The sequence below is a fragment of the Leguminivora glycinivorella genome, chromosome 10, assembly GCF_023078275.1.
Source record: "Leguminivora glycinivorella isolate SPB_JAAS2020 chromosome 10, LegGlyc_1.1, whole genome shotgun sequence".
In the NCBI taxonomy this organism is placed as follows: Eukaryota; Metazoa; Arthropoda; class Insecta; order Lepidoptera; family Tortricidae; genus Leguminivora; species Leguminivora glycinivorella.
Window position 1 is genome coordinate 25,058,212 of NC_062980.1, and position 24,516 is coordinate 25,082,727.

At 41.5% G+C, this 24,516-nt stretch overlaps 2 protein-coding genes across 5 annotated transcripts in view; one reads left to right on the forward strand and one right to left on the reverse strand.

The window, feature by feature from the left end:
* Positions 1–16,649: 16,649 nt before the first annotated feature.
* LOC125230506 lies at positions 16,650–17,904 on the reverse strand. The gene has a single exon (XM_048135679.1). It carries the CDS (start codon positions 17,887–17,889, stop codon positions 16,954–16,956), a length of 936 nt encoding a protein of 311 aa, XP_047991636.1. The 5' UTR covers positions 17,890–17,904; the 3' UTR covers positions 16,650–16,953.
* A 5,917-nt stretch (positions 17,905–23,821) lies between these two features.
* The window catches only part of LOC125230458, a 55,119-nt gene continuing 54,424 nt past the window's right edge, over positions 23,822–24,516 (forward strand). For all 4 annotated transcript variants that reach the window (XM_048135595.1, XM_048135596.1, XM_048135597.1 and 1 more), the window contains exon 1: positions 23,822–23,901. The gene's annotated coding sequence lies outside the window, so the exon portion shown is untranslated. The remainder of the gene's footprint in view (positions 23,902–24,516) is intronic.

Sequence of the window (24,516 nt, forward strand, 5' to 3'; positions counted from 1 at the left end):
GAATGGCCAGACTGAAATTCATATAGTAAGCAATGCCTTACATGCACTTTTAATTCGTCCATTTTCTTCCTTATATTAGCTCGGCGACAGCTAGTGAATGACTGACGAGAAACTGTGCGACTCGCCCTTTATATACTTTCGACCATAGAAGATTCTAGAACTCTCTCAAAAATTTTATGTGGAATTCAATCGATCGCTCATTACTTTCTTACCAACCCAATAATAACATAACAATATGATTAGGTACCCAATTTTATATAAGTTAGAACTCATTTGCTTAAGTTTAGTACCTACAGCAGGAGTCTTCTTTAATGGTTCTAGGGACGTGCTCTAAAATACATCTAATATATATTAGTACATTTTTTTCTGCATTTGTTTAGTTTCTAACTTGGTTTACTTCTGGGGACGTAGCCGAATGGCACAAACCACGGCACAAACGCTCACAAAACGAAACTCTCGTAGATATCTATCTCTATCGCACGTGCGTACTAGGGCGACAGAGCCAGACTACCTTTCGCTGCGTTTCGTTTTCGTTTCGCGTCGCAGAAATGCCATTTGGCTGCGGCACCTGGTCTTCTTTGGTATTTTTCTATATTTATACAGTAACTAACCTGATTTGTCAGCGACGGCGGCCTTCATCGGCAGCTCGAGTGCGGTAGAAGGCGTGTGGCCTGCGGCGTCGCGGCGGCGGCGTAGCGGACGAGCGCCCTAACTCCTCTAATACCAGACATGTGTCTAACCTGGCGTGTCAGCGACGACGGCCTTCTCCGGCAGCTCGAGTGCGGTAGAAGGCGTGCGGCCTGCGGCGTCGCGGCGGCGGCGTAGCGGACGAGCGCTCTAACTCCTCTACTAGACATGACTGTGTCTAACCTGGCGTGTCAGCGACGACGGCTTTCTCCGGCAGCTCGAGTGCGGTAGAAGGCGTGCGGCCTGCGGCGTCGCGGCGGCGGCGTAGCAGACGAGCGCCCTAACTCCTCTACCAGACATGTGTCTAACCTGGCGTGTCAGCGACGACGGCTTTCTCCGGCAGCTCGAGTGCGGTAGAAGGCGTGCGGCCTGCGGCGTCGCGGCGGCGGCGTAGCGGACGAGCGCCCTAACTCCTCTACTAGACATGACTGTGTCTAACCTGGCGTGTCAGCGACGACGGCCTTCTCCGGCAGCTCGAGCGCGGTGCGCTGCGCGCGGTAGAAGGCCGGCGTGCGGCCGGCGGCGTCGCGCGCGCCGCGCGCCGCGCCCGCGCGCTCCAGTAACGCCGCGGCCGCGCCGGCGCGCCGCCCGACGGCGTAGTGGAGCGGTGTGCGCCCGAACTAATAAAAAATACAATACTGCATTTTAGAGTTAAGAACACGTGAGTGGGACATCTACGTTAGAATTTAAGAGATATTAGATCCCCTCAACTTCTAGTCAATCGAGTACAATCGATAACGCTCTGTAGCGTATTGTGGTCATCTCTCTCTATAGCTCTTCCGTATCGACGTAAATAAAGTTTAATACGATTGCCACGGAGAACGCTAGATTAACTTCGACTGTTTGTCTAAAGGCGGGTTTAGACCGAACTAACAAAGAGCTAAACAGAGCAAATCACTATTTCTGTATCGTTCGGTCTAAGATCACCTCAAGAGCTGGTACAGATACCTAGATTGCAATTTTTGAATGTATCCATAAAAATTGCAGCTTGGTGATATTTTGTCTGTATCGGTCCTAAATATGTTGTACAATGCAAGCATCGCACATTTCTCGCGTCAGCATTAAAATTAATATAATTATGACTTTATTTTAATTGCTGTATTTGCGATTACGCCATACATCGATTTATGCATTAGTTTACGTTTATACGTGCTCCTAGCTAGTACTCAATATATCTTGGTTATCAATAAATTTATAAGTGTATCAAAATCAGTGTTTCTATCAAGACTACAATCAACCATCAAGAATCATATCATCTAAGGTGTACGGCTCGTACATCTTAATGGTCCTTCGAAGCCATCAGTGACTGTGACAGTGATTTCGTCCAATCGGCCTCCCACAAGCGGGTCTCACCGTGCGGATGAAACAGGCGTAGTGAATCATCAAAGCCTGACTATATTCATTGTCATAGAAAAATCAGTTCATCATCGAAGATATCAAGATCAACAAAAGACGTCTACTGGGATACCCCCATTTGCCAGAATTTCATTTGCCATAATTTTATTTGCTACCCTATTCAATAATCATAATATTGTTTCTCATAACATCTTATGCCATAATCATTGTTTACTATATTAATCAAGTGCCAGAAACTTTGTTTCCCATAAAGTCAGTTTCCATAATGTCATTTGTCAGAATCATCGAAATCAGTAATTACCACATTCCATACCATCATTTGTCATCCAAATTAGCGACCAGAAAAGTCAATTTCCATAATGTGATTTGGCAGAATCATCGAAATGCGTAATTATCACAGAGACGACACTACTAGAAGTACTAGAGAATGAATCTACTATCAGAAAGTAGGTTAGGTTAGGTTAGAACAGTGACCCCCCTAGAAAATAAAACTGCTATCAGAAAGTAGGTTAGGTTAGGTTAGAACTTTGACCCCCTGGAAAATGAAACTGCTATCAGAAAGTAGGTTAGGTTAGGTTAGAACTGTGACCCCCTGGAAAATGAAACTGCTTGAAAACTAAGTTAGGTTAGGTTAGAACTGTAACCCCTTGGAAAATGAAAATGCTATCAGAAAGTAGGTTAGGTTATAACTGCGACCCCCTGGAAAATGAAACTGCTATCAGAAAGTAGGTTAGGTTAGAACTGTGACCCCCTGGAAAATGAAACTGCTTGAAAAGTAGGTTAGGTTAGGTTAGAACTGTGACCCCCTGGAAAATGAAACTGCTATCAGAAAGTAGGTTAGTAGTAGGTAAGTAGTAGTAATAATATGGGCAACAATTAATATGGCAATAATTGCTTATGGCGTTTGAATATTATATTAAACCATATTATTGCACTTAATAATATGGATAACAAATAGTATGGCATTTTATGATTATGGAAGGTAATGTTCGGATAAACAACCAGTATGTCATACAATTTTTATGGTAAACAAATCATTCGGGCAAATGAAATTCAGGCAAGTTAGATTCGGGCATATGAATATTATGTTAAATGACTGTCGGGCAAACAATAGACAACCACGTCTACTATCAATTCAAGTAAGAGGAATCTCGAACTTGTAAAATCATCATTATAGTGCTGCAGCTATTATCAAATTATCATCAATTTTTAATCAGTTAACCAAGGGAATCAATATCAATATCATACATCAGTGGCCACAGTATTGTTAAATATTTTGATTAATACTCACTATCAAATTATCAGTCTACTCTACTACATATCAATAAATCAAGATGAGTTTAGACAAGGAAATGGAAGCGATTTGCAGTGATCAAAATCAGCTCATGGCCAATATGAACAGGCTATTTGAGAACTACAAGAAAGATGGTCCAAGCCGTCGGACTATGTCTAACATCAATAACAAGTTGGCCGGCCTCGACGGGTTCTGGCAGGAGTTTCAAAGCAATCATGCAAGGTTATTAGAATTCCAGAACGAGGACTGCGCTTCTTTTGCCGAAAAAACATACATCAAAACCAAATCCTTCTACGAATCAGCTCGGTCTGTATTGCTTGATCATTTGGATACAGTTCAAAAGGCTGCCTTATCACCGAGACCGAGACCAATTTCACCGAAACCAACAGAACGTTCACCACTTCCTTCGTCAGAGATGCCCAACTGGGCTGAAGAAAGAACCAAAAATGAAGAAAAGCAACCTGGGCCATCGGATCTTCAAAGCCGCGCCGTCCCTACCCATCAATCTGTAGATCAAGAAAGGTCGGCCACCCAGGCTACAATCAATTCTGCTTTCGCAATTGCACCTATTTTCAATATCACCGAAAAACCAAGCGTCGATGCTGCCAAGTTGTCAGAAAAGATGAGAAAGCAACAGAGCAACTTCAAGGCCTTCGCACGTACTCTACATTACATCGACCTCTCCACAGTAAATGAAAAGTGGGAATTGGAAGATTTACTTAAATCAGTACAGTCTCGTTGGACAACTATTGACACTCTTCACTGGGACATCGACAGTGAACTTTTCGAAGACGACGAAACTTATAATCAAACGTTTTGCAAATATGAGAAGAAATTCCAAGATATGAAAAAATCTATCAATTCCAAAATATGGTCCATGGTCCACCGTGAAAAATCAACCCCGTCATGGACATCCCGCCCTTTAGTGGAAACTATCAACAGTGGGTTTCATTCAAGGATTTATTTAATGAAGCCATACATCAAAACCGGTCGATGTCCAATGCACAGAAGATGCAATTTTTGAAAAATAAGGTCAAAGGTGAAGCTGAAAAACTCATTCAACATCTGAACATCAGCTCAGAAAACTATGAAACCTGTTGGGATATCCTAAACCACAGGTACAACAACACGAAACTAATTTTCACCGCACACCTCAACAACCTGCTTTCGCTATCAACAATGCAACAACAATCATATCAACAAATCAAGCGCCTACATGACACCACCAACGAGTGCCTAAACGCCATCAGGAACCTAGGCGTGGACATCGTGTCATGGGATCCCCTTATCGTCCATATTCTATCACAAAAATTGGACCCCGAAAGTCATACGGAGTACGTCGAATCATTGAAGAACCCACGTGACTTGCCGACCTTAAAGGACTTCCTAGATTTTCTAGAAATGAAATTTACATCATATGAAGCGAGCCGCCGCAAGTTGGATACACCAAAAACATCTCATCAATCAGAAGCACCAAGAAAACCTTATTACAAATCATTTATGGGCATAAAAGATTCATCATTATCACAAAATAAATCAAATGATGTTAAATCAAGTTATTATCAAAGAAAACATTGCCCGGTTTGTAATAAAAATCATGGCATATTTAATTGCGAAACATTTCAAAGTGCAAGACCAGAAAGCAAACGAAGCACTATTGCAAGATTGAATCTATGCAAAAATTGCCTTTATAATCATTACGATAAGGAATGTTTTTCAACGAGTCGATGCCGCACGTGTCATGAACGACATAACACGCTCGTGCATGATGCCTACAGTCAGAAACAAGAGACTTCCGATCCACTTAATAAGCGCAAAACTGTTGCAAGTATTACGCAAGAATGTAGAAAAAATATAGAAGTTTTATTACCTACCGCCCTCATCAAAGTAAGGGCAGTAGATGGAAAGTATCACACTTTGAGGGCGTTTATTGATCCTGGAGCACAGATGTCATTGATCACGGAGGCTGCGGCTCAACTTCTCCAAATACCCCGGGAAAGCTGTGATGACACTATGTACGGCCTGGGAATTAATGGAAACTCCTGTAACGGCGTTATAAACGTCACTTTGTCATCACTGCATTGTGACTTTCAATTTGACGCAGAGTTATTTATCATGAATAAACTCACTCTGCCACTGCCGAATCAAACCTTCGTCAAGCCCGATTTGTCATATTTAAGAGCAGTCAGTACCACACCAGAGCAGCACCACTGGCAGATCCGGATTACAACATCAGCCGACAGATTGATATCATATTAGGAACAGAAATCTACGCCAAATTCGTCCAGAATGGAACCATAGTAAAAGACGATGACCTCCCCGTAGCCCAGAAAACGAAACTCGGGTATATCATTAACGGAAAGGTCCCATTGCCATCGTATCAACAATGCTGCACCATCGTCAACAACATGAGTGATATTTCGCGCTTTTGGACCATTGAAGACATCAATGAAACATCAAATTTGTCATCAGAAGATCAACATTGTGTAGACTTCTACCGCAAAACTACTTTTCGACAAGAGGACGGAAGATATGTCGTTCGGTTGCCGTTGAAGCCAGAGAAGGAAGACGCGCTTGGATACTCAAAGAACATAGCCATAGCACAGTTCAGGCAACTCGAGATGAAGTTTCGAAAGGATCACAATATCGAAAAGGAGTACAAGAAGTTTATACAAGAATACATTAGTTTAGGCCACATGCGCGAATGTACAGACGAAGTCGACGGGCCACCCAACTCGACACAGGAGTGCTTTTTGCCACATCATTGCGTGAAAAGACCTGAGTCAGCAACTACATCTCATAGGGTGGTCTTCAATGCGTCTGCCAAAACGTCAAATGGGACAAGTCTGAACGACATCATGTACAGCGGACCCAATTTACAACACGACTTATTGTCACTCATCATCAAGTGGAGACAATATAAGGTCGCGTATGTGGCAGACATTGAAAAAATGTTTAGAATGATTGGTATGAACATTCAAGATCAAAAATATCAGAAAATCATATGGAGAGACAATGAACATCAAAGGTTCCGTGAATACGCTCTAACAACAACAACATATGGCACCAAGGCTGCTCCATGGTTAGCTATGATGACTTTAAGACAGCTGGCTAACGACGAACGCCACAACTATCCTCAAGCGGCTAAAGTCGTTGAAGAGAGTTTTTACATGGATGACCTGCTACACGGCTGTCACGATCTCGAATCAGCGAAGAAAATGAAACAAGATTTGATCAATTTATTAAAATCAGGAGGATTTAATCTTCGCAAATGGGCATCAAACACGCCCGAACTACTGCAAGGAGCTAGTAAGACTCAAGATCAGCAAGAAACGTTCGAATTTAAAGATCAAGAAACAACGAAAACGCTGGGTCTACGCTGGCATCCTCAGGAAGATGTATTCAGTTTCCAACTAAAAATTGCACCACTCCCAACTCAAACATCAATCACAATGACGAAGAGAGAGTTGCTGTCGAATATAGCACAAGTATTTGACCCTCTGGGATGGCTGTCACCAGTAACCACGAAACTGAAGTTACTGTTTCAAAATGTCATATCAAATGACATCGGATGGAACGATCAAATACCCCAAAATATCAAGAAAGAATGGTTCACAATTTCACAAGACCTCCAAGTTATCAAAGATATCAAAATCCCGCGTTGGCTAAATACCTGCAAGAATCAAGAAATCGAACTACACGGTTATTGTGACTCATCAACTAAAGCATACGCATGCGCAATCTACTGCCGTGTTATCTCCACCGACGACAAAAAAGCAACGCCGCCGCCGCCGGTACTGATAGCAGCAAAATCAAGACTTGTACCGTCGAAAAAAGCTGTATCCTTGCCGAGACTAGAACTGTGTTCAGCTCTACTTCTATCAGCCCTCATGGAGAAGGTTAAGCTATCTCTGTCAGAAAACCAAATCAAAATGGTCTGCTGGTCTGACAGTACAGCAGTTTTGGGCTGGCTAAACGGCGAACCTAGCAAGTGGAAGCCATTTATAGCTAACCGAGTTACGAAAATTACAAAAATCATACCACCGACTTGTTGGAACTACGTCAAGTCCGAAGAAAACCCGGCCGACTGCGCTAGTCGCGGAATCACGGCCCAGCAGTTATTAAAACACCATCTTTGGTGGAATGGACCAAACTGGCTGTCATCATACAGTGAAAATCAAGAAAGGCCCACGTTCACTACGGATCAAGAGGTTAAAATATCAAAACAAAGCCACGCGGTAACATGTCAACAAACAGACGGCGATATTATCAATGAATTAATATGTAAGCATAGCAACATGACTCATTGCACCCGCGTACTCGCCTGGATACTACGAGTGGCTTCGCGGCGTCAGCAAAGCTCGAGTTACCTAACAGCTGACGAGTTAAACACAGCTAAAAATAGAATCATCAAGTACGTGCAAGAAAGAGAGTTTTCAAATGAAATAATAAATTTGAAAACAAATCAATCAGTGCATTTAAAAAGCAATATTGTGAAATTAAGACCTTTCCTGGATCAAAATGGAATGCTACGCGTTCGAGGACGCCTTCACAACGCACACATCAGCTGGGAAATGAAGCATCCTCTTATCATTCCTGTTAGATATGTGGGTAGTCTTAGAAAGACGGCGGGCTGCGCACCCACCGAAATCAGTCGAATACAGCTATCAATGTTAATGGCCGGTGTTTAATTTGTCTCCGCTTTCGGCTCCCTTATTCGAGATCTAACAGTGGCGACGACGAAAATATTTATCGGTTACGCGTGTGATAATGGCCAAAGTAACAGTTGGCACACTTACAACCTTTAACCACGAAGTGCATGAGTGGTCAGTGTATAAGGACAGGTTGGAACAATGGTTCCTCGCGAACGAACTCGATGAGGATGGAGACAAATCCGGCGCAAAACGTCGCGCTATTTTGCTAAGTTGTTTAACGGAAGCAACGTATAAATTAGCGCGAGATCTAGCATTACCTAAGGAAGTCGCGAAGTACAGTTACACGGACGTTGTTAAATTGTTCGATGAACATTTTGCGAGTACAAGTAAAAAGTGTGGTTTTGCGGAACGGTACAAATTTCATAGTGCAGTGCAAAGTTCAAACGAGTCCATGGCGGAGTGGGCAGCTCGCGTACGGGGCCTGGCCGCGCATTGCGAGTTCAGCGCGGACTCGTTCGATGACCTGCTGCGAGATCGGTTCGTGCTCGGCATGGCGCACGGGCCTGAGCGAGATAAGCTGTTTACGACGAAAATGGCGGACGTCACATTGCAAAAAGCATTGCAAATCGCAGAAGGCATGAGGAGTGCGCGAATAGGATCACAGCAAGGTCGGAGCGCCACAGCGGGCGCGGCATCGGAAGCCGCGCAGGTCCCTCTGCAAGTCCTGAAAGTGTCAGCGGCACCGGCGCGCAGCGGCGGCGGGCCGCCGCGCGGGCAGCGCTGGCCGGGCGCCGCCGCGCGCGCCGCGCCCGACGCGGGCGCCGGCGCCGGCACCGGCGACGCGCGTAGCGGCGGCGTCGCATGCGGAATTTGCGGCTACACGGGCCATCAGCAGGATTCTTGCCGTTTTAAGCATCACGTTTGTAAACGTTGCGGAGTTAAAGGACACTTAAAACGGGTGTGTTCGAAAGGAATGTCTCGGCAGTATTACGTCGAGTGCGGCGCTGATGATGACGTCGATGTAACTGGTAAGCATGTGGTGTGCAATATTCGCTCAGTACGTGGTGAACCCATGAAGGAATCTGTCTTAGTAAATGAAAGTCCTATAACTTTTGAGTTAGACACGGGTTCTCCGGTAACTATGATACCGGAAAGTACTTATAAGTTGTTATTCTATAACTTCCCGCTGAATCCGCCCGATAAGCATTTACATACCTATAACGGAGGGCCTATAGATATTTTAGGTACATTAAGCCTACCATTTAGGTATAAGTCGGTGACTAATGTCATTAGGGTTCAGGTACCACGGGGCGATGGGGCCTTATTATTAGGCAGAGATTTTATTTCAGCATTTAATTTGGAACTATGTCAGGTAAATTATTTCAAATATGATGAATTGACGTCAAAGTATCCAAAACTATTTTCAAATAAATTAGGTTGCTGTAAACATACAAAAGTTGAACTGAAAATAAAATCTAACACAAAACCCATTTTTTGTAGGGCACGGCCTTTACCGTTCGCGTTAAGAGAACTTGTAGAAAAAGAACTAACTAGATTGACGGGCCTAGGCATTTTAGTTCCTATTAATTATTCGGAGTATGCAAGTCCGATTGTGCCAGTAATTAAACGCGATAAGTCATTAAGGTTATGCGCGGACTATTCAGTCTCACTAAATAAACATTTACTTGTAGAAAAGTACCCCCTGCCCCGCGTAGATGAGCTATTTGCTAAACTAAATGGGGGCGAACAGTTTTCTAAACTTGATTTGTCGAGCGCCTACAACCAGTTAGTCTTATCAGAAGATTCGCAATTGTTAACAACCATAAATACTCACAAAGGGCTTTTCAAGTATACCCGGCTCGTGTTCGGCTTAGCATCGGCACCGGCCATTTTTCAAAGGACCATGGAAACCCTACTAGCAGGTTTAGATGGAGTTCTTGTTTATTTGGACGACATCCTGGTAACCGGAAAAAACACAAGTGAACATGTAAATAAGCTAGATGAGGTATTCCGCAGGTTGGAGGCGGCCGGGCTGGTGTTGCAAAAGAAAAGTGTTCCTTTTTCCAAAACTCAATATCGTATTTAGGGTACATTATAGATAAGCACGGCATTCATAAATCACCTGAAAAAGTGAAAGCTATATTAGAAGCAAAAATCCCAAGTAACGTATCTGAGTTAAAATCATTTTTAGGGCTTGTTAACTATTATAGAAATTTTGTAGAAAATGCATCTAGTATACTTAGCCCGCTTCACGAACTGTTGCAAAAAAATGTATCATGGGTTTGGAAACAGGAACACAGCGATGCAGTCGACAAGATAAAAAAGGAATTATCGTCGGATAAAAATTTAGCACATTTTAATCCGGACGCAGAGTTATTTTTGACTGTAGATGCATCGCCTTACGGACTTGGCGCTATTTTGTCATTAATAGTAGAAGGGGTTGAAAAACCGGTTTCATATGCTTCGCGATCCTTGACTGCTGCAGAAAAAAGATATAGTCAGATAGAGAAAGAGGCAAGTGCTATTCTGTTCGGAATTCGCAAATATCACCAATATTTATATGGACGAAACATTCCATTTACCTTAAGGACAGACCATAAGCCACTTTTATCTATATTTAATCCTGAGAAAGGAATACCTGAAGTTTCGGCAAATAGGCTACAAAGATACGCGATTTTCTTATCGGCATATAACTATAAGATTGAATATGTGTCAAGTTCACGTAACTCAGCTGATTTCTTGAGCCGAGCGCCGCACGAGAAACCGGTTTTGCACGTAGACGACATAGCCACCAAAGATAATTACGTCAATTTTGCTTATGAGGGCGATAATTTTTTATCATTAAATGACATAAAAATGGGCACGCGACTGGACGACTCGCTTTCAAAAGTAATTAATTTTATTTTAAATGGGTGGCCTAATAAAATTCAAAACACACTGCTAAAACCATATTATGATAACCGTAATGAGCTAGCTGTAGAAAACGACCTAGTTCTGAAAGGTCATAAACTAGTAATACCGCAGTCTATGAGAACAAAAATAATTGAGGAGTTACATAGGGGCCATTTAGGTGCGCATAAAATGAAAGCGCAAGCCCGTGACAGGTTTTGGTAGCCACGCCTCTCACAGGATATCGAGGAGTGTGTCGCGACGTGCCGCGTGTGCGCGGCGCTGCGGCCGGCGCCGGCGCGGGCGCCGCTCACGCCGTGGCCGTTCCCGCCGCACAGCTGGCATCGGGTACATATGGACTTATTGGGGCCCATAAACAATAGAACTTTTTTAGTCATTGTAGACGCGTTTTCAAAATGGGTCGAATGTTTCGAGGTGTCTAATAATTATAGTACTCGCGTAATTATAGAACGGCTAAGCGAAGTAATGGCAAGGTTTGGAATATTTAACGTTATTTGCAGTGACAACGGGTCCTATTTCATATCTAAAGAATTTAAGGAGTTTTGCGCTCGTAATGGAATACAACATATAACTTCACCTAGTTATAGCCCGGCCAGCAACGGTCAAGCGGAAAGCTATATTAAGATTATTAAGCGGGCTATTAAAGGTATAATAATGTCGGGTAGCAGCGGGAAGGATTTAAATGTAAAAATTCAAGAATTTTTATTCCATTACAGGAATTCCACACACAGCACTACAGACAGATCCCCTTCTGAATTATTATTTGGGCGGAAATTAAGAAGTAGATTGGACTTGATAGCTCCACCAGTCGCATCATCCAGCGCACCACTCGACGTACTCGTCAAAGAAAAACAATGTCGACAGATTGAACAATATCGTGGTTCCCGTAAAGTGAATTTTGCGATTGGTGAGCAAGTGTTAGTGCAGGTTTATATTAATCAAAATAGACAGTTAGTTAAAGGAAAAATATTAAAAAAACTTGGTTCTTCAGTATATATAGTACAGCTAGTAAACCTTAACCGAAATGTAAAAAAACACACGAATCAAATTTTGAAATATAAGGGGGAGGAGGAACACGTGTTGTATGACAGCCAACCGGCAGTTCCTGCGACGGTGCAACCAAGGGTCACTGAGTTGGCTAAATTGTCACAGCCTTCACCGGCAGCCGACTCCGTGGCAGATGACTTCCAGATACCCGTTATTTTGAAGGAGCATCCGGCGATCACAGAGATGTCACAAACAGCACCTCCGACTGATCACATACCAGATGCTGGCACAGTAGACAACCAGCCGGACCAGGTCGAGCAAGAGGCAGACGGCGACCGCTCTCAGGAGTACGAAGACGCTCAACCCGAGACTCCCAACAGTAATAGCGAGACAACTGTGCCTCCTGTCGAACCGCAGGCTACTGAGCCTATTGGAAAGCGGTTAAGGAAAATTGTAGACTATAAGCAATTCTTTTAGGCTAGTTTTAGTTAACTTAAACTTAAAGGAAAGTTTGTAACTTTAGGAATATTGGTGGAGGGATGTTAGATATGTGGGTAGTCTTAGAAAGACGGCGGGCTGCGCACCCACCGAAATCAGTCGAATACAGCTATCAATGTTAATGGCCGGTGTTTAATTTGTCTCCGCTTTCGGCTCCCTTATTCGAGATCTAACAATTCCACATAGAGGTCGTTTGACCGAGTTGCTTATAGATCAAGCACATAAAGCTACTTTGCACGGAACTGCCAAACTCACTCACTCGAAGCTAAGAGAATCAGTCTGGATCATAGGAGGTAATAGAGCTACAAAAAATCGCCTCCGTCGTTGCATAACATGCCTCAAGCAGAAACCCCCAAAGCAATCACAACTCAAGGGAGACTTACCTGAGTCGAGATCAAATCCATCAAGGCCGTTTTTTAACACCGGTGTTGACTATACGGGATACGTATCAGTGAAGGCAAGCAAAGGTCGCGGCATCAAAACGACTAAAGGCTACATTGCTGTGTTTGTTTGCATGGCGACAAAGGCAGTGCACTTAGAGCTAGTTTCAGACCTAAGCTCGGAATCATTTCTGGCCGCTCTACGGAGGATGTCCGCCCGGCGTGGAGCACCACGTCACATCTTCAGTGACAATGGCACAAATTTTACTAAAGCCAACAAAGCAATCAGAAGAGAATATGAAGAGATCACTGCTTCGCTTGATGAATCATTCTTCAACGCCATCAGCGATATGAACATCAGCTGGCACTTCAACGCTCCTTCTTGGCCCAGCGCAGGAGGCCTGTGGGAATCAGCGGTGAAGAGTCTCAAACATCATCTTCACCGAGTGCTGGGAGAACAACATCTAACCTTCGAAGAATTTTCGACTCTATTGGCACAGATAGAAGGTTGTTTAAACGCACGTCCCCTGTGTGCATTGACCGAAGACCCTGACGATTTGGATTACATCACGCCGGCACACTTTTTATCGAGCGGGCCGACTCTCCACATCGTTGAAACAGAAAGGGACGAACGCACTCGGTGGCGCCTAACACAGAAAATATTCCAAGATATATGGAAGAAATGGCAAACTGAATACCTGTGTCAGCTACAATCACGCTGTAAATGGACACAACTCAAGCCAAACATTGAGATCGGCGACGTCGTAATCATTCACGACGCAAACTTACCTGCTGGCAAGTGGGCCCTTGGCAGGGTATCAGAAGTCCACGAAGGAAAGGATGGACTTGTCCGTGTCGCCTCAGTAAAGACAAAAAATTCAATAATCAAAAGGCCCATTATCAAACTGTCTAAACTGCCAGTATCAGAAAACGAATCATCATCATCAACCAAAGAAGTACAGAAAGAAGACACGTTGCCCTCGTCGGTCGCGCCCCCAGCAAAACAAACAAAACAAAGGAAAACAAGATCAAAACTCATCAATTACATCACTATGGCGCTTATGCTGTTTATGTTAATTATATCACCGGCACAATGCAATCATAGCGTGTCACATTTCAAAGAGGGACAAGGCATTTATTTTGATAAAATAACGAACATGAAGCTGGCCCGAGACGAGTGGAAACTTGTAGTTTATTATGACATCAATCCGTACTGGGAAGGATCAGAACTATTTTCCAAATACATCAAACACTTGGAAAATATGTGTCACGCCCTCGAAAATAAACAACAGTGCAACATCGTCCTAACTCAACTGCGCCACGCCTTTTCGGAACTAAAATACTACGACAGCATGCTACTCGGTCAACGCGTCGAGTCCCCACGACAGAGAAGGGCCTTCTTCAACGGCGTCGGTAACGTCGCTCACAGCCTGTTCGGCGTGCTCGATGAACAGTTTGCCGAACAATATCAGAAGGACATCGACCTGACCAGAGCTAATGAGAAACATTTAGCACAATTATGGAGGAATCAAACTTCGGTTATCGAGGCGGAAGCTAACTTACTGAAAAGAGTTGAAACATCAATGCAAAATCAGCACAAAACGTTCAATCAACACATAAACAACATCGAGAAGAGCCTTAACAAGCAGGCAACTGAAATGCAAGAATCAACCCACATAAATGAAATCACCGTATCATCAATCATCGCTAACAACATACTCGTAAACCTGAAGAGCATACAAGACACTTTATTGGACACCATTGCTAACGTAATTTATGGCAAATTTAACGTGCATCTCTTGACACCACAACAGTTGAAAGATGAGCTGAACATCATAGCCGGGCAGATGCCAAAGGATTTGACTCTACCCTGCGAGAACATCAACACTGATCTACACAAACTATATCAATTAATGAAAGTGCGAACAAGAATGACCCGTCAGTACCTTATCTTCGAAATCAAGATTCCCTTAGTTTTTCAAGATGTGTATGAACTCTTCAGATTAATATCAATCCCACGTCAAGTTGGAAACAATATGATCAAAATACGACCCATAGCAAAACAAGTGGCTATAAACATCAAAAAAGAATCATATATACCTATGTTGGATGAAACTGTAAATAAATGCTCGCACTACGATTCATATACTCTCATTTGTACGCTACAAGGTCCAATTTATCAACTAAAGTCTGACTCACACCTCTGCATCGCCGATCAAATGTCGAACGAGTGTTCAGCTGACTCTGACACTTATCGAACGGAACTAAGCACTATGAATACATACCTATACTTTTGTTGTGACGAATGTACTGCGAGAATCATATGCGGACAGGAGGTCAAGGCTGAGCATTTGAACAAGGCAGGAATCATAACCCTTCGAACAGAGTGCGTGTTGAATGGAGACGCCTTTACTATATTTCCCCAGAAGAAACTCTCGAACGAAATCAAAACACAATCAAACGTTGTTAAGTTCGACGTGCCTTCCATCAACAACGTTATAAACCTAACAGTACCAGTCTTGCAAGGCGAATCAACAGCTCTTGAAAACAACGACAAATATTTCAAGGTTATCAAAGATCAAATTGAACATATGAAGAACGAGGGAGCCCTATCAGACAGAATCAACTACCACGACATTCATCATTACACAGTAATCTACGTGGTCATGGGCATTGTCGCAGTGTTAGCAGTGCTGTACGTGCGCCGCTACATTCGTCGACGGCAACTCGTCGCGCGCCTCACCCCTCCGTTCGCCGCCGCCGCCGCCGCCGCCCCCCGGGAGAGCGGCCGCAGACTAACCTCGATGTCCATCACATCGCGCAGCTCTATCCCATCAGCGACCGAGCACCACCACAATGGACAACCCCCTGAGAGACAAGATCATCGCGTCGCGGCGACTGCGCTTAACTCTACAAACATTTCTATGTTTAGGGGATTTACTTCAATCAAATAATTCCTTGCAGCTTAAATCCTATTTCATTTGTTTGATTCTAATATTTCAATTCATTTCACTGTAATGATCAGATTTATATAAGAATAATGTATCAGCATCTTTTATCAATCTCTCATCTCTTGGCCGGGAATATGTACAATGCAAGCATCGCACATTTCTCGCGTCAGCATTAAAATTAATATAATTATGACTTTATTTTAATTGCTGTATTTGCGATTACGCCATACATCGATTTATGCATTAGTTTACGTTTATACGTGCTCCTAGCTAGTACTCAATATATCTTGGTTATCAATAAATTTATAAGTGTATCAAAATCAGTGTTTCTATCAAGACTACAATCAACCATCAAGAATCATATCATCTAAGGTGTACGGCTCGTACATATGTCACATTTTAAGAGACTTCACACATAATATACTGAAAACACAAAAGTGAAAGAATTAGACTTCGATGAATTAGAATACTTATCCTTTTTTCTTCATACGGTTATTGCCGATTATCAACCTGTACCTTTGGCTTAAAATAATTATTGATGAATAAATACCTATCAATTTGTAACTTTTCGAATGTTCCTACGAAATGAATGTGTATCTAATTACAAGTAAATATGTTTTGAAGCCGTAACCCTAACTACCAACATGGAAGCCTATAATGTGACGCACGTTACCACTTCTAACTAGAACTCGATTATCAACAAATCGATAGAAAGTCTTATATGAATTCTGATAATAGTAGTTACCTTAGTACCTATGAAGAAACGAAATTTAGTTTTGTAAATACAAGCCCAAAAAATTTAAAGTCTTATGCAAAATGTTTTTTAAAGATAGCAAAGCATTAGATCTTAGTCTAGCAGTTAAGGTGAAACAAAAGAAAGTTGCATAATTTTTATTAAATCATTTATTTCAGGCAACTTTAGTCCATAGATACACATATTCACAAAAGAAAAGAAAGAAAGAAAAGAAAATTACAATGAAAACTTAGGTACTTATATCAAATTAAATTAAATTAAATCAAGGATATACATTTAAAACAATTTCACTGTGCACTGATATATCAAATAATTCGATAACTCAATAATTCTTATAATCAAAAATAAAAATGTATAACAACCAATAATAATAATAAATTAATAATATTCAATAATTTATAAAACATTAAAATTTGCAAGCATGCGCAGTCAAATTCTATTCAAATGTCCGAAGCTTAAGAACTAAAATATAGAACATAAATTAAGGGAGTGGGGGAACATGGAGACTATCCCAGTGCCTTGCTATAGGACAATCCAGCCTATTAGCCACCAGACTCAGAATGCTGTTGGGGCTCACACGAACGCGGCTCATAAGGGAAGCAGTCCGTTTGCGGATAATGGCCTGGAAGCCATCTATTCGTGTATCCGCAAACATACCTGAAGCGCTGCAGAACTTCGAAAGACCCAACAACATCCTGAGTACATTATTGTACTGAACGCGCAAGGCGTTGATTGCCCTCTGAGTATAGTTGACCCACAGGCTGCACGTGTAAAAAGATTGGCAATATGCCTTGAACAGAGTTATTTTAACTTCTCTTGAACAACGTGCAAACCTGCGAGCCACCATGTTACCCCGGACAGCCAACGCCCTGCGCTCCCTCTCGATGTCTGGATCGTCTGAGAGGCTCTCATCGACCCAGTGACCCAGGTACTTGAACTTATTGGTCCTATTCAGAGGTATCCCGTACAGCGAGATTTCCGGTACCCTATCCACCTTATGCTCACGCGGCTGGAAGACAAGAACCTCACTTTTAGCCACATTGTACCTGAGTCCGTGGGTCAACGCATACTCCTCGCACTTATTTAGGAGTTTTCTGATTGCACAGACAGAGGGTCCCAAGAGCACCATGTCATCAGCGTAGCTGATATTATTTACCATTTCTCCGGCAATTGCACATCCGACTCTTGTGCTACTGAGACCCTCTATGAGCGCATTAATGTACAGGTTAAAGAGACGCGGTGAGGTTAACCCCCCCTGCCTCACCCCGCACTTCAACCTGTACTCTTCAGAAAAGGCATTTCCCCACTTGACCACATTAATTTGGTTATTATACCAATAATCAAAAATACCTATAACATCCTCCGGTACGTCCGTCTCCGTACGAAGCTTATGCCAAAGAAGGTCGTAAGACACCATATCAAAAGCTTTTGATAGGTCAAGGAAACAAGCGTAAACTGGCGTTTTCTTGATAATATTGCTTGATATTTCCTAAAACTACTGCCCTTAAGATTCTGTACCTAGCCCCCTTTTTTACGGACTTGTGATAAGACCAGTGACCAAATCAGTGCTGGAGTCGAATAATACCTTTAAAAAGCATACATTTAGAACCGACGAGGAAACCTGTGATGTGCTACATTCCGAGTTCAGACTAAGAGCTCGCTTGTCATCAATCGATAGCTGATAGATCGACGCATGTACAACACGGTACCATCGATGATCAGGTACACTGTTAAGACGTAAAGGGGCTTTGGAGTGCAAGCGACAGGGTTGGGTGGAGGAAAAGAGGAGAGGCCTTTTCGTCAAAATCTAGGAAACAGTGGGTATTTCACGAAAGTTATTTTGGAAAATTATTTAAAGAAGTAAGTGCATGGTCGTAGATAAAGTATTGTATGCAACGGTGTTTAACTGAGATAAAAAATATTCGTAACGTCTTTATTACGCCAAACGCACACGCCACTCGTCTTTTATTATTTATTAACTTTCATAATAATTAAAATTTTCCAAGCTAATTATCAACGTACTTGATCCCTATGTCGACATGTATCGGTATCTAGAATAGTTTCGTCGTGGTTACGCCGCTGTACAACCCGTAAATATGCAACCGTTACACTTGTCATTTTCAAACGACATTTTGTAAAACTTTTAGGTAGATTCAAGCAAATAACATGACAATTACATCTGTGTCTAGTACTAAATAGTTTTCGTGTAACGTAACTGCGTAGGTGGACAATCGCTCTATTTATTATACATACTCGTACCTATTAGACCAGGCATACTAGTAACAACATTTTACTAAAATAAATAGACTATGGATTTTAAAATAAGGATAACAATTGGTTACTTATGATAATACCAAAAACTAGGCACATAATAAACATTATCATTCTAGTTCAGTAAGCGATCAGTTTGTAGCCATACGATTAAATAAATAAATTATAGTTCATAGTAGTAGTATCAAAACAACTGCGCACCTATTATGTACATATTTAAAAGGTCTAAGCACCAACATGCTTCTAATTTTAAGAAACTTAAAAATCGATTTGGATAACTTTTCGTTTCTTCAAACAAAATCCCCACTTTGTTGAGTTGAGATACACGTTGACCTAGGTATAAGTATTACAATTGGAAATCGTGTGGTGACGGGTTAAGAATTTCACCACATATTCTTGCGTGGGCATCGTAGAAGTTTACTATGAGATGTTGGTCAATTGAGACGTGAGCGACGGGCTAGCACCACAACCTGGCACTGCAATATCACAATACCGTCTTTCAACCCCTTCATAACTAAGAGTGGCACTAAGTTAAGCAATTTCATGTATTTTACTACCTTTTTGGGAATACAGGAGTGAGTTTATGTGTGTATGTATAAAATAAAACTAGAATCAGGTCGTAATTTGTCGGCCATTAGATAGTGATAATTGGAATAACAACTGACTGGTTCAGGTCGAGCTAAAGTTGTTGTGATATTGTTTTAATGGATTTCACCTATGTGACATTTAACACGGTTTTGAAATCAATGGTTTGATATTTATTTTTTGTATACCTACTTAGATATCTACTTAAGAAGTTTTTTTTAAAACATTAACATCTTCTGAATTCCCCTAAACTTACATTTTAATGAAGTTTGTTTTTCTAAGTTTAGATACAAGTTTAGATTAGACAAATATGGGGATTTTCCCGCGGTTTCGCACGCGTTAGAAAGAGACAAAAGTAGGCTATGTCACTCTCCATCCCTTCAACTATCTCCACTTTAAAAATCACGTCAATTCGTAGCTCCGTTTTGCTGTGAAAGACGGACAAACAAACAGACACACACACTTTCCCATTTATAATATTATATAGTATGGAAGAGAAAGACATGCTGCGCCGACCCCAAGTGACTGGGATAAGGGCAAGAGAATGATCATGATAGTATAGTATAGTATGGATGAATACTAAAAAAAAATGCTCAATGTGCCATCTACATTTGTTTTAAAAATCCATTACAACCTTCAAAGAATAGAGTTGTATAATCAAGTGGTTCTAACCTGTAGAATCTGAGAGTCTAACGTAGGCTTGTGTAGTACATGTACTATTAGTACAAAAGACACGATTCCCTGCACTGTACTAGACCGAACGACTCCCAAATGATTCTGCTCTCTAAAGCATAGTTAATTTAGAATTGGTACGCGATGGGAGGAATTTAATTTTTAAATGAAAAGAAAAAGTAAACAATATTTTTTATTGCAGAATATAAAAGATCGTTTATTAATTTATAGCGTGTCACATATATTTCAATCATTCAGTATGTTTATGCACAAAATTACGGACTTTTCTGAAAATAGTATTCATCATCCTCTGAACAAGATTTTCATCCATCTTTTTTGTCTGTTGATTCCGTGTGGACCGCAAGGAGTGGATATTTTGAATTATTTTGCCACTATTATTTAATTATCCTTTAATGAAATAATGATGTGGGCAATAATAATTATTGCCTAGTAGTTTTCTAGAAATTCAACAATTTAGCAATCATTGACCCAGACCAAGGGGATTTTTCACGTATTTGTTCACAGTGCATTTTCGCCGGTCAACGTCCATCATCAATAACTTACAAACGCAAAAAGTTAGATCAACCAAATTTCTAATATAGAGTTATCAACGTATTAAAATTAAGATGTGATTATCAGTTTTTTTTAATTTTTAAATATATTTTTTTTATTCGTCGCTATACGCGTGCCAATACTATGTTAACTATGCTTTAGTACATTTAGTACAACTCACACACGCGCAACTGTATGGGAGCGAGAGCCGAGAAGTGACAATGATAGCAAAGCGATCCATGTGATCCGACCGCAACCGAATTAGAACCGACTGACTCGAACCGACAGCGCGCGAAAACGGCCGATCAGCTCTCGGGCTAGCACGAGCGAGCGTTACTGTACGCCATATGCACAATTTGTCTCTTGCTCTCTCGGTGTACTACTGTTAGTTTTAGTACTACTGTACTAAATGTCCTAAAAGAACGAACTAGTACACTTCGGAGAACGTACTAGTTGGGAGCGATCTTTTCAGTGAACGACCAGGCACAACTCTAGTCTAACGTGAACCATTTCGATGTGTAGCCTCAAGATAAAATTTACGCGTCACATACAAAACAAGGGCAATAGAGAGCCAACACGACAAACACGGTGCGTGGTAGACCCCCTAGTGTGGGCGAATCATTGCCAGGCGAACACTGTCAGCGCAACCAGAGAAAAATGTTGGCCATTGCGACGGTAGGCCCTCTGAGCCAGTGTTGTCGAGTTTACCTGAGCTCCATTTTCAGAGTTTCAATTTATATATTTCTAGTATGTACTCACAGAGTCCCTCTGATGCACCAGCTGCGGGTAGTGGGCGACGAGCCACTCGACGATGTCTGTGAAGTCGTAGTACACAGCCTTGTGCAGCAGCCCGGCTCCGGCCTCGTCGCGACATGTCACCGTTTTCTTGCGGTTGTATTCGCCGTCCAGCAACTCCTGTCGATAAAAAATATACAGTAAATATTAAGTAGATATATTGATTGAGTCGACCGGTCTGGCTCAGTCGGTAGTGACCCTGCCTGCTGAGCCGCGGTCCTGGGTTCGAATCCCGGCGGAAGGGCATTTATTTGTGTGATGAGCACAAATATTTGTTCCTGAGTCATGGATGTTTTCTATGTATATAAATAAGTATGTATTTATCTATTTAAGTATGTATATCGTCGCTTAGCACCCATAGTACAAGCTTTGCTTAGTTTGGAGCTAAGTTGATCTATGCAAGATGTCCCCAATATTTATTTATTTATTTATTTGAGTTGTCTTTAGTAAATATCAAGTAAGTTATGGTACGTGGGGAGCAAGGCCGCTATATGCGCTGGTAAGAGCAAAGGCTCGTCCTCTAATATGAGTCTCCGGGTTTTTTCCTACCAGCACGGCACGTTTTAGTTTGAGCTGATGGCGTTTGGTCTGCCTAATACTAAAGATAAATGTACAATTACCAGCCATGGAGCGCCTCACCAAGGCCGCTGTACGTGCCGGCAGAGGCAATGGCTGTGCCTCCAGGAGCAGCCGGCGGCCTTGACCCGCAAGCATGGCGCGCTCCAGTTTCAGCTGACGGCGTTTGGATTGCCTAATGCTAAAGATGAATATACAATTACCAGTTGTACCTGCAACTCCAGAAGCGAGCCCTTCTCCACCGCCTCATGAAGCGCCTCGCACTTGTTAACCAAGGCGGCAATATGTGCAGGCAGGGGCAACGTCTGCGCCTCCAGGAGGAGCCGGCGGCCCTGCCCCGCGAGCACGGCGCGCTCCAGGCCGCCGTCGGCGCCGCCGCGGGCTAGCTGCCGCAGTTGGGCCCCTGTCACGGTGCCTAATACTAAACAAAAATAGTTTTTTCTTTATGTCGATACTTATTCCTTATTTTGATGATAATTTTGATAATTTTACAGTTTCAAAAGGATCTAGGATTTTTTTGTAGATTGTCCCACAGGGGAAGAAAATGACTCACGTCTGACCACATTAAAAGTATAAACCTGACAGACTCGGACAAAGCGGTTTTACCACTGGTGAGCCGGCAAACAATAATTATTGGCAATAAAACATTATCAAGACTTCACGACGGCGTTATTAAATGATTATTGCGACTTTATACGAGCATTAACGCATTGATTTTAAATCTTAAAAGACACAGAAAATCGATACTTATTACAGATTGGAATCTTGTAAAAAGAAACACTTGAATCACAAAATAAGGCGATTTTTAAGTATTAAATAATTTACCGAAAGAAACGAAGTTAACATGTACTTTTTAATTAGGTAACTAAAATTAACAATTGATGATGTCTTATTATTTTTTTAATAAGGCTTTAAAAACCCTACCTTTTCCTACCTATTAACCTTAGTTAGTTACCTATCACTATCAACATTTCAACGAAAACTGGGTAAAGTCCGCAGCGCCACAGATACTTACACCTGATTCGTGATGAAATGATCTATGGGCGTCTGCTATCGCTACATCTCGCTAGATTAAATACGGGGTGCTTTAGGATTGAGACCACATTTGTTTATTTATTTTTAGAAGTAAGAAGAGCTCCAAAATATTATGAGTATTAAAGTAATAGCAGAAAGCTACTTAATCACAGGTAAGAATTTGACAGTTTTTGCGCAATTTCAGACAATGATTTACAGTTTGACAACTGCTCAAGCTTCAGTGCGGCCCGTCCAAGGGCGCGGTGCTATAACATTCTTAACCCGTTACTACACCGGGGATGTAGACGTTATTTTGCTTACAAAAATGACATTATTTTAATAAAGTCTAGTTGAAAATCAAAATCGAAGTTATTTCGATTTTTAATTGATATATAGTAGTGTGACTACTTAAAAGCACAAATCCAAATATTTGTTAAAATAATTTGATTTGTTCCCATAGTTGCGTATAGATGGCAGCACCAGTCTCTTTAGCTATAACGTAAACCTGTAAAGGTTTCGTATAGGAGGTGCAAGCACTTATACTGCTTGCCCTTAGAGTTGGTCAAAGACGCCTAGTCTTAAAAATATGGCATATAGAAGAGAAATTTCGACGGCTTTCGCTGACGGGGTGGCCTAGGGGTTCATGGCGTTAGCCCGGATTCCTTCGCCACTGGTGTCCGTCATTTTTTCTTTAATATATTATGACATCTTATTTCGATTTTTAATATATATATATATAGTAGTGTGACTACTTAAAAACACAAATCAAAATATGTGTTAAAATAATTTGATTCGTTCCCATAGTTGCGTAAAGTCTAGTTGGTCATGTCAATTGCCTAGACGTATGAGCTTAATGGTAAAAATTGTAATATTTCTAGAATAAGTGAAAATTGTGCTTTCAATTAAATAAGTTCTAGTGTAGAAACCTGCCCACTGCGTCCAGATGCCTTTATTGAAGTCGTTAGTAAGTAAGTTTCTTTGTATAATATTAATTTATTAATCTTATAACTTCCTATCCTTTACCTCTAAAATCGTGTCAAAAATTTACAACTTATTTTATATTAAATAAACTTAATACCTACAAAAGAAAATTAACCTTGTTAATCTTGTTATATTGTTACGGTATGAAAAATACTTAATTATGTACGCAAAAAGCGCCTGAACCCAGTCACTAGACATAAACCCAGAGAGAATTTTGATAATAATGATAAAATTGCGTAAAAACAGTTTTCTTAGTAGAAAATTATGGCAATTAGCTAGTCATTTCATGCCGTTTCCTAGAACGTATCAACTAAACACACTTCATGAACGCTGTTACATTCCATAACTCCCACGTTCCACGAACTACATACCGTTGTGAAGCCCAGAATATATGACTATTGTCAAGAGGGCGCTGTTATTCTGATATATTATGAGGTAGCGGTTCAGTTTAGTATGAACAAAATAGTTCTAATGAAATTCCGCAACATGGCGCGTAGTCATATACCTACATAATATTTCTCAGACTTTAGTTAGCGGTCACTATGATGTACGAGTAAGTAGGTAGTTTTAAAAATGTGCCCTTGACATGTAAATGCAA

What these genes read in the sequence shown, in the direction of transcription:
- LOC125230506 (XM_048135679.1), bottom strand. Translation starts at nt 17,889, where the DNA reads ATGGTGTCTTACGACCTTCTTTGGCATAAGCTTCGTACGGAGACGGAC.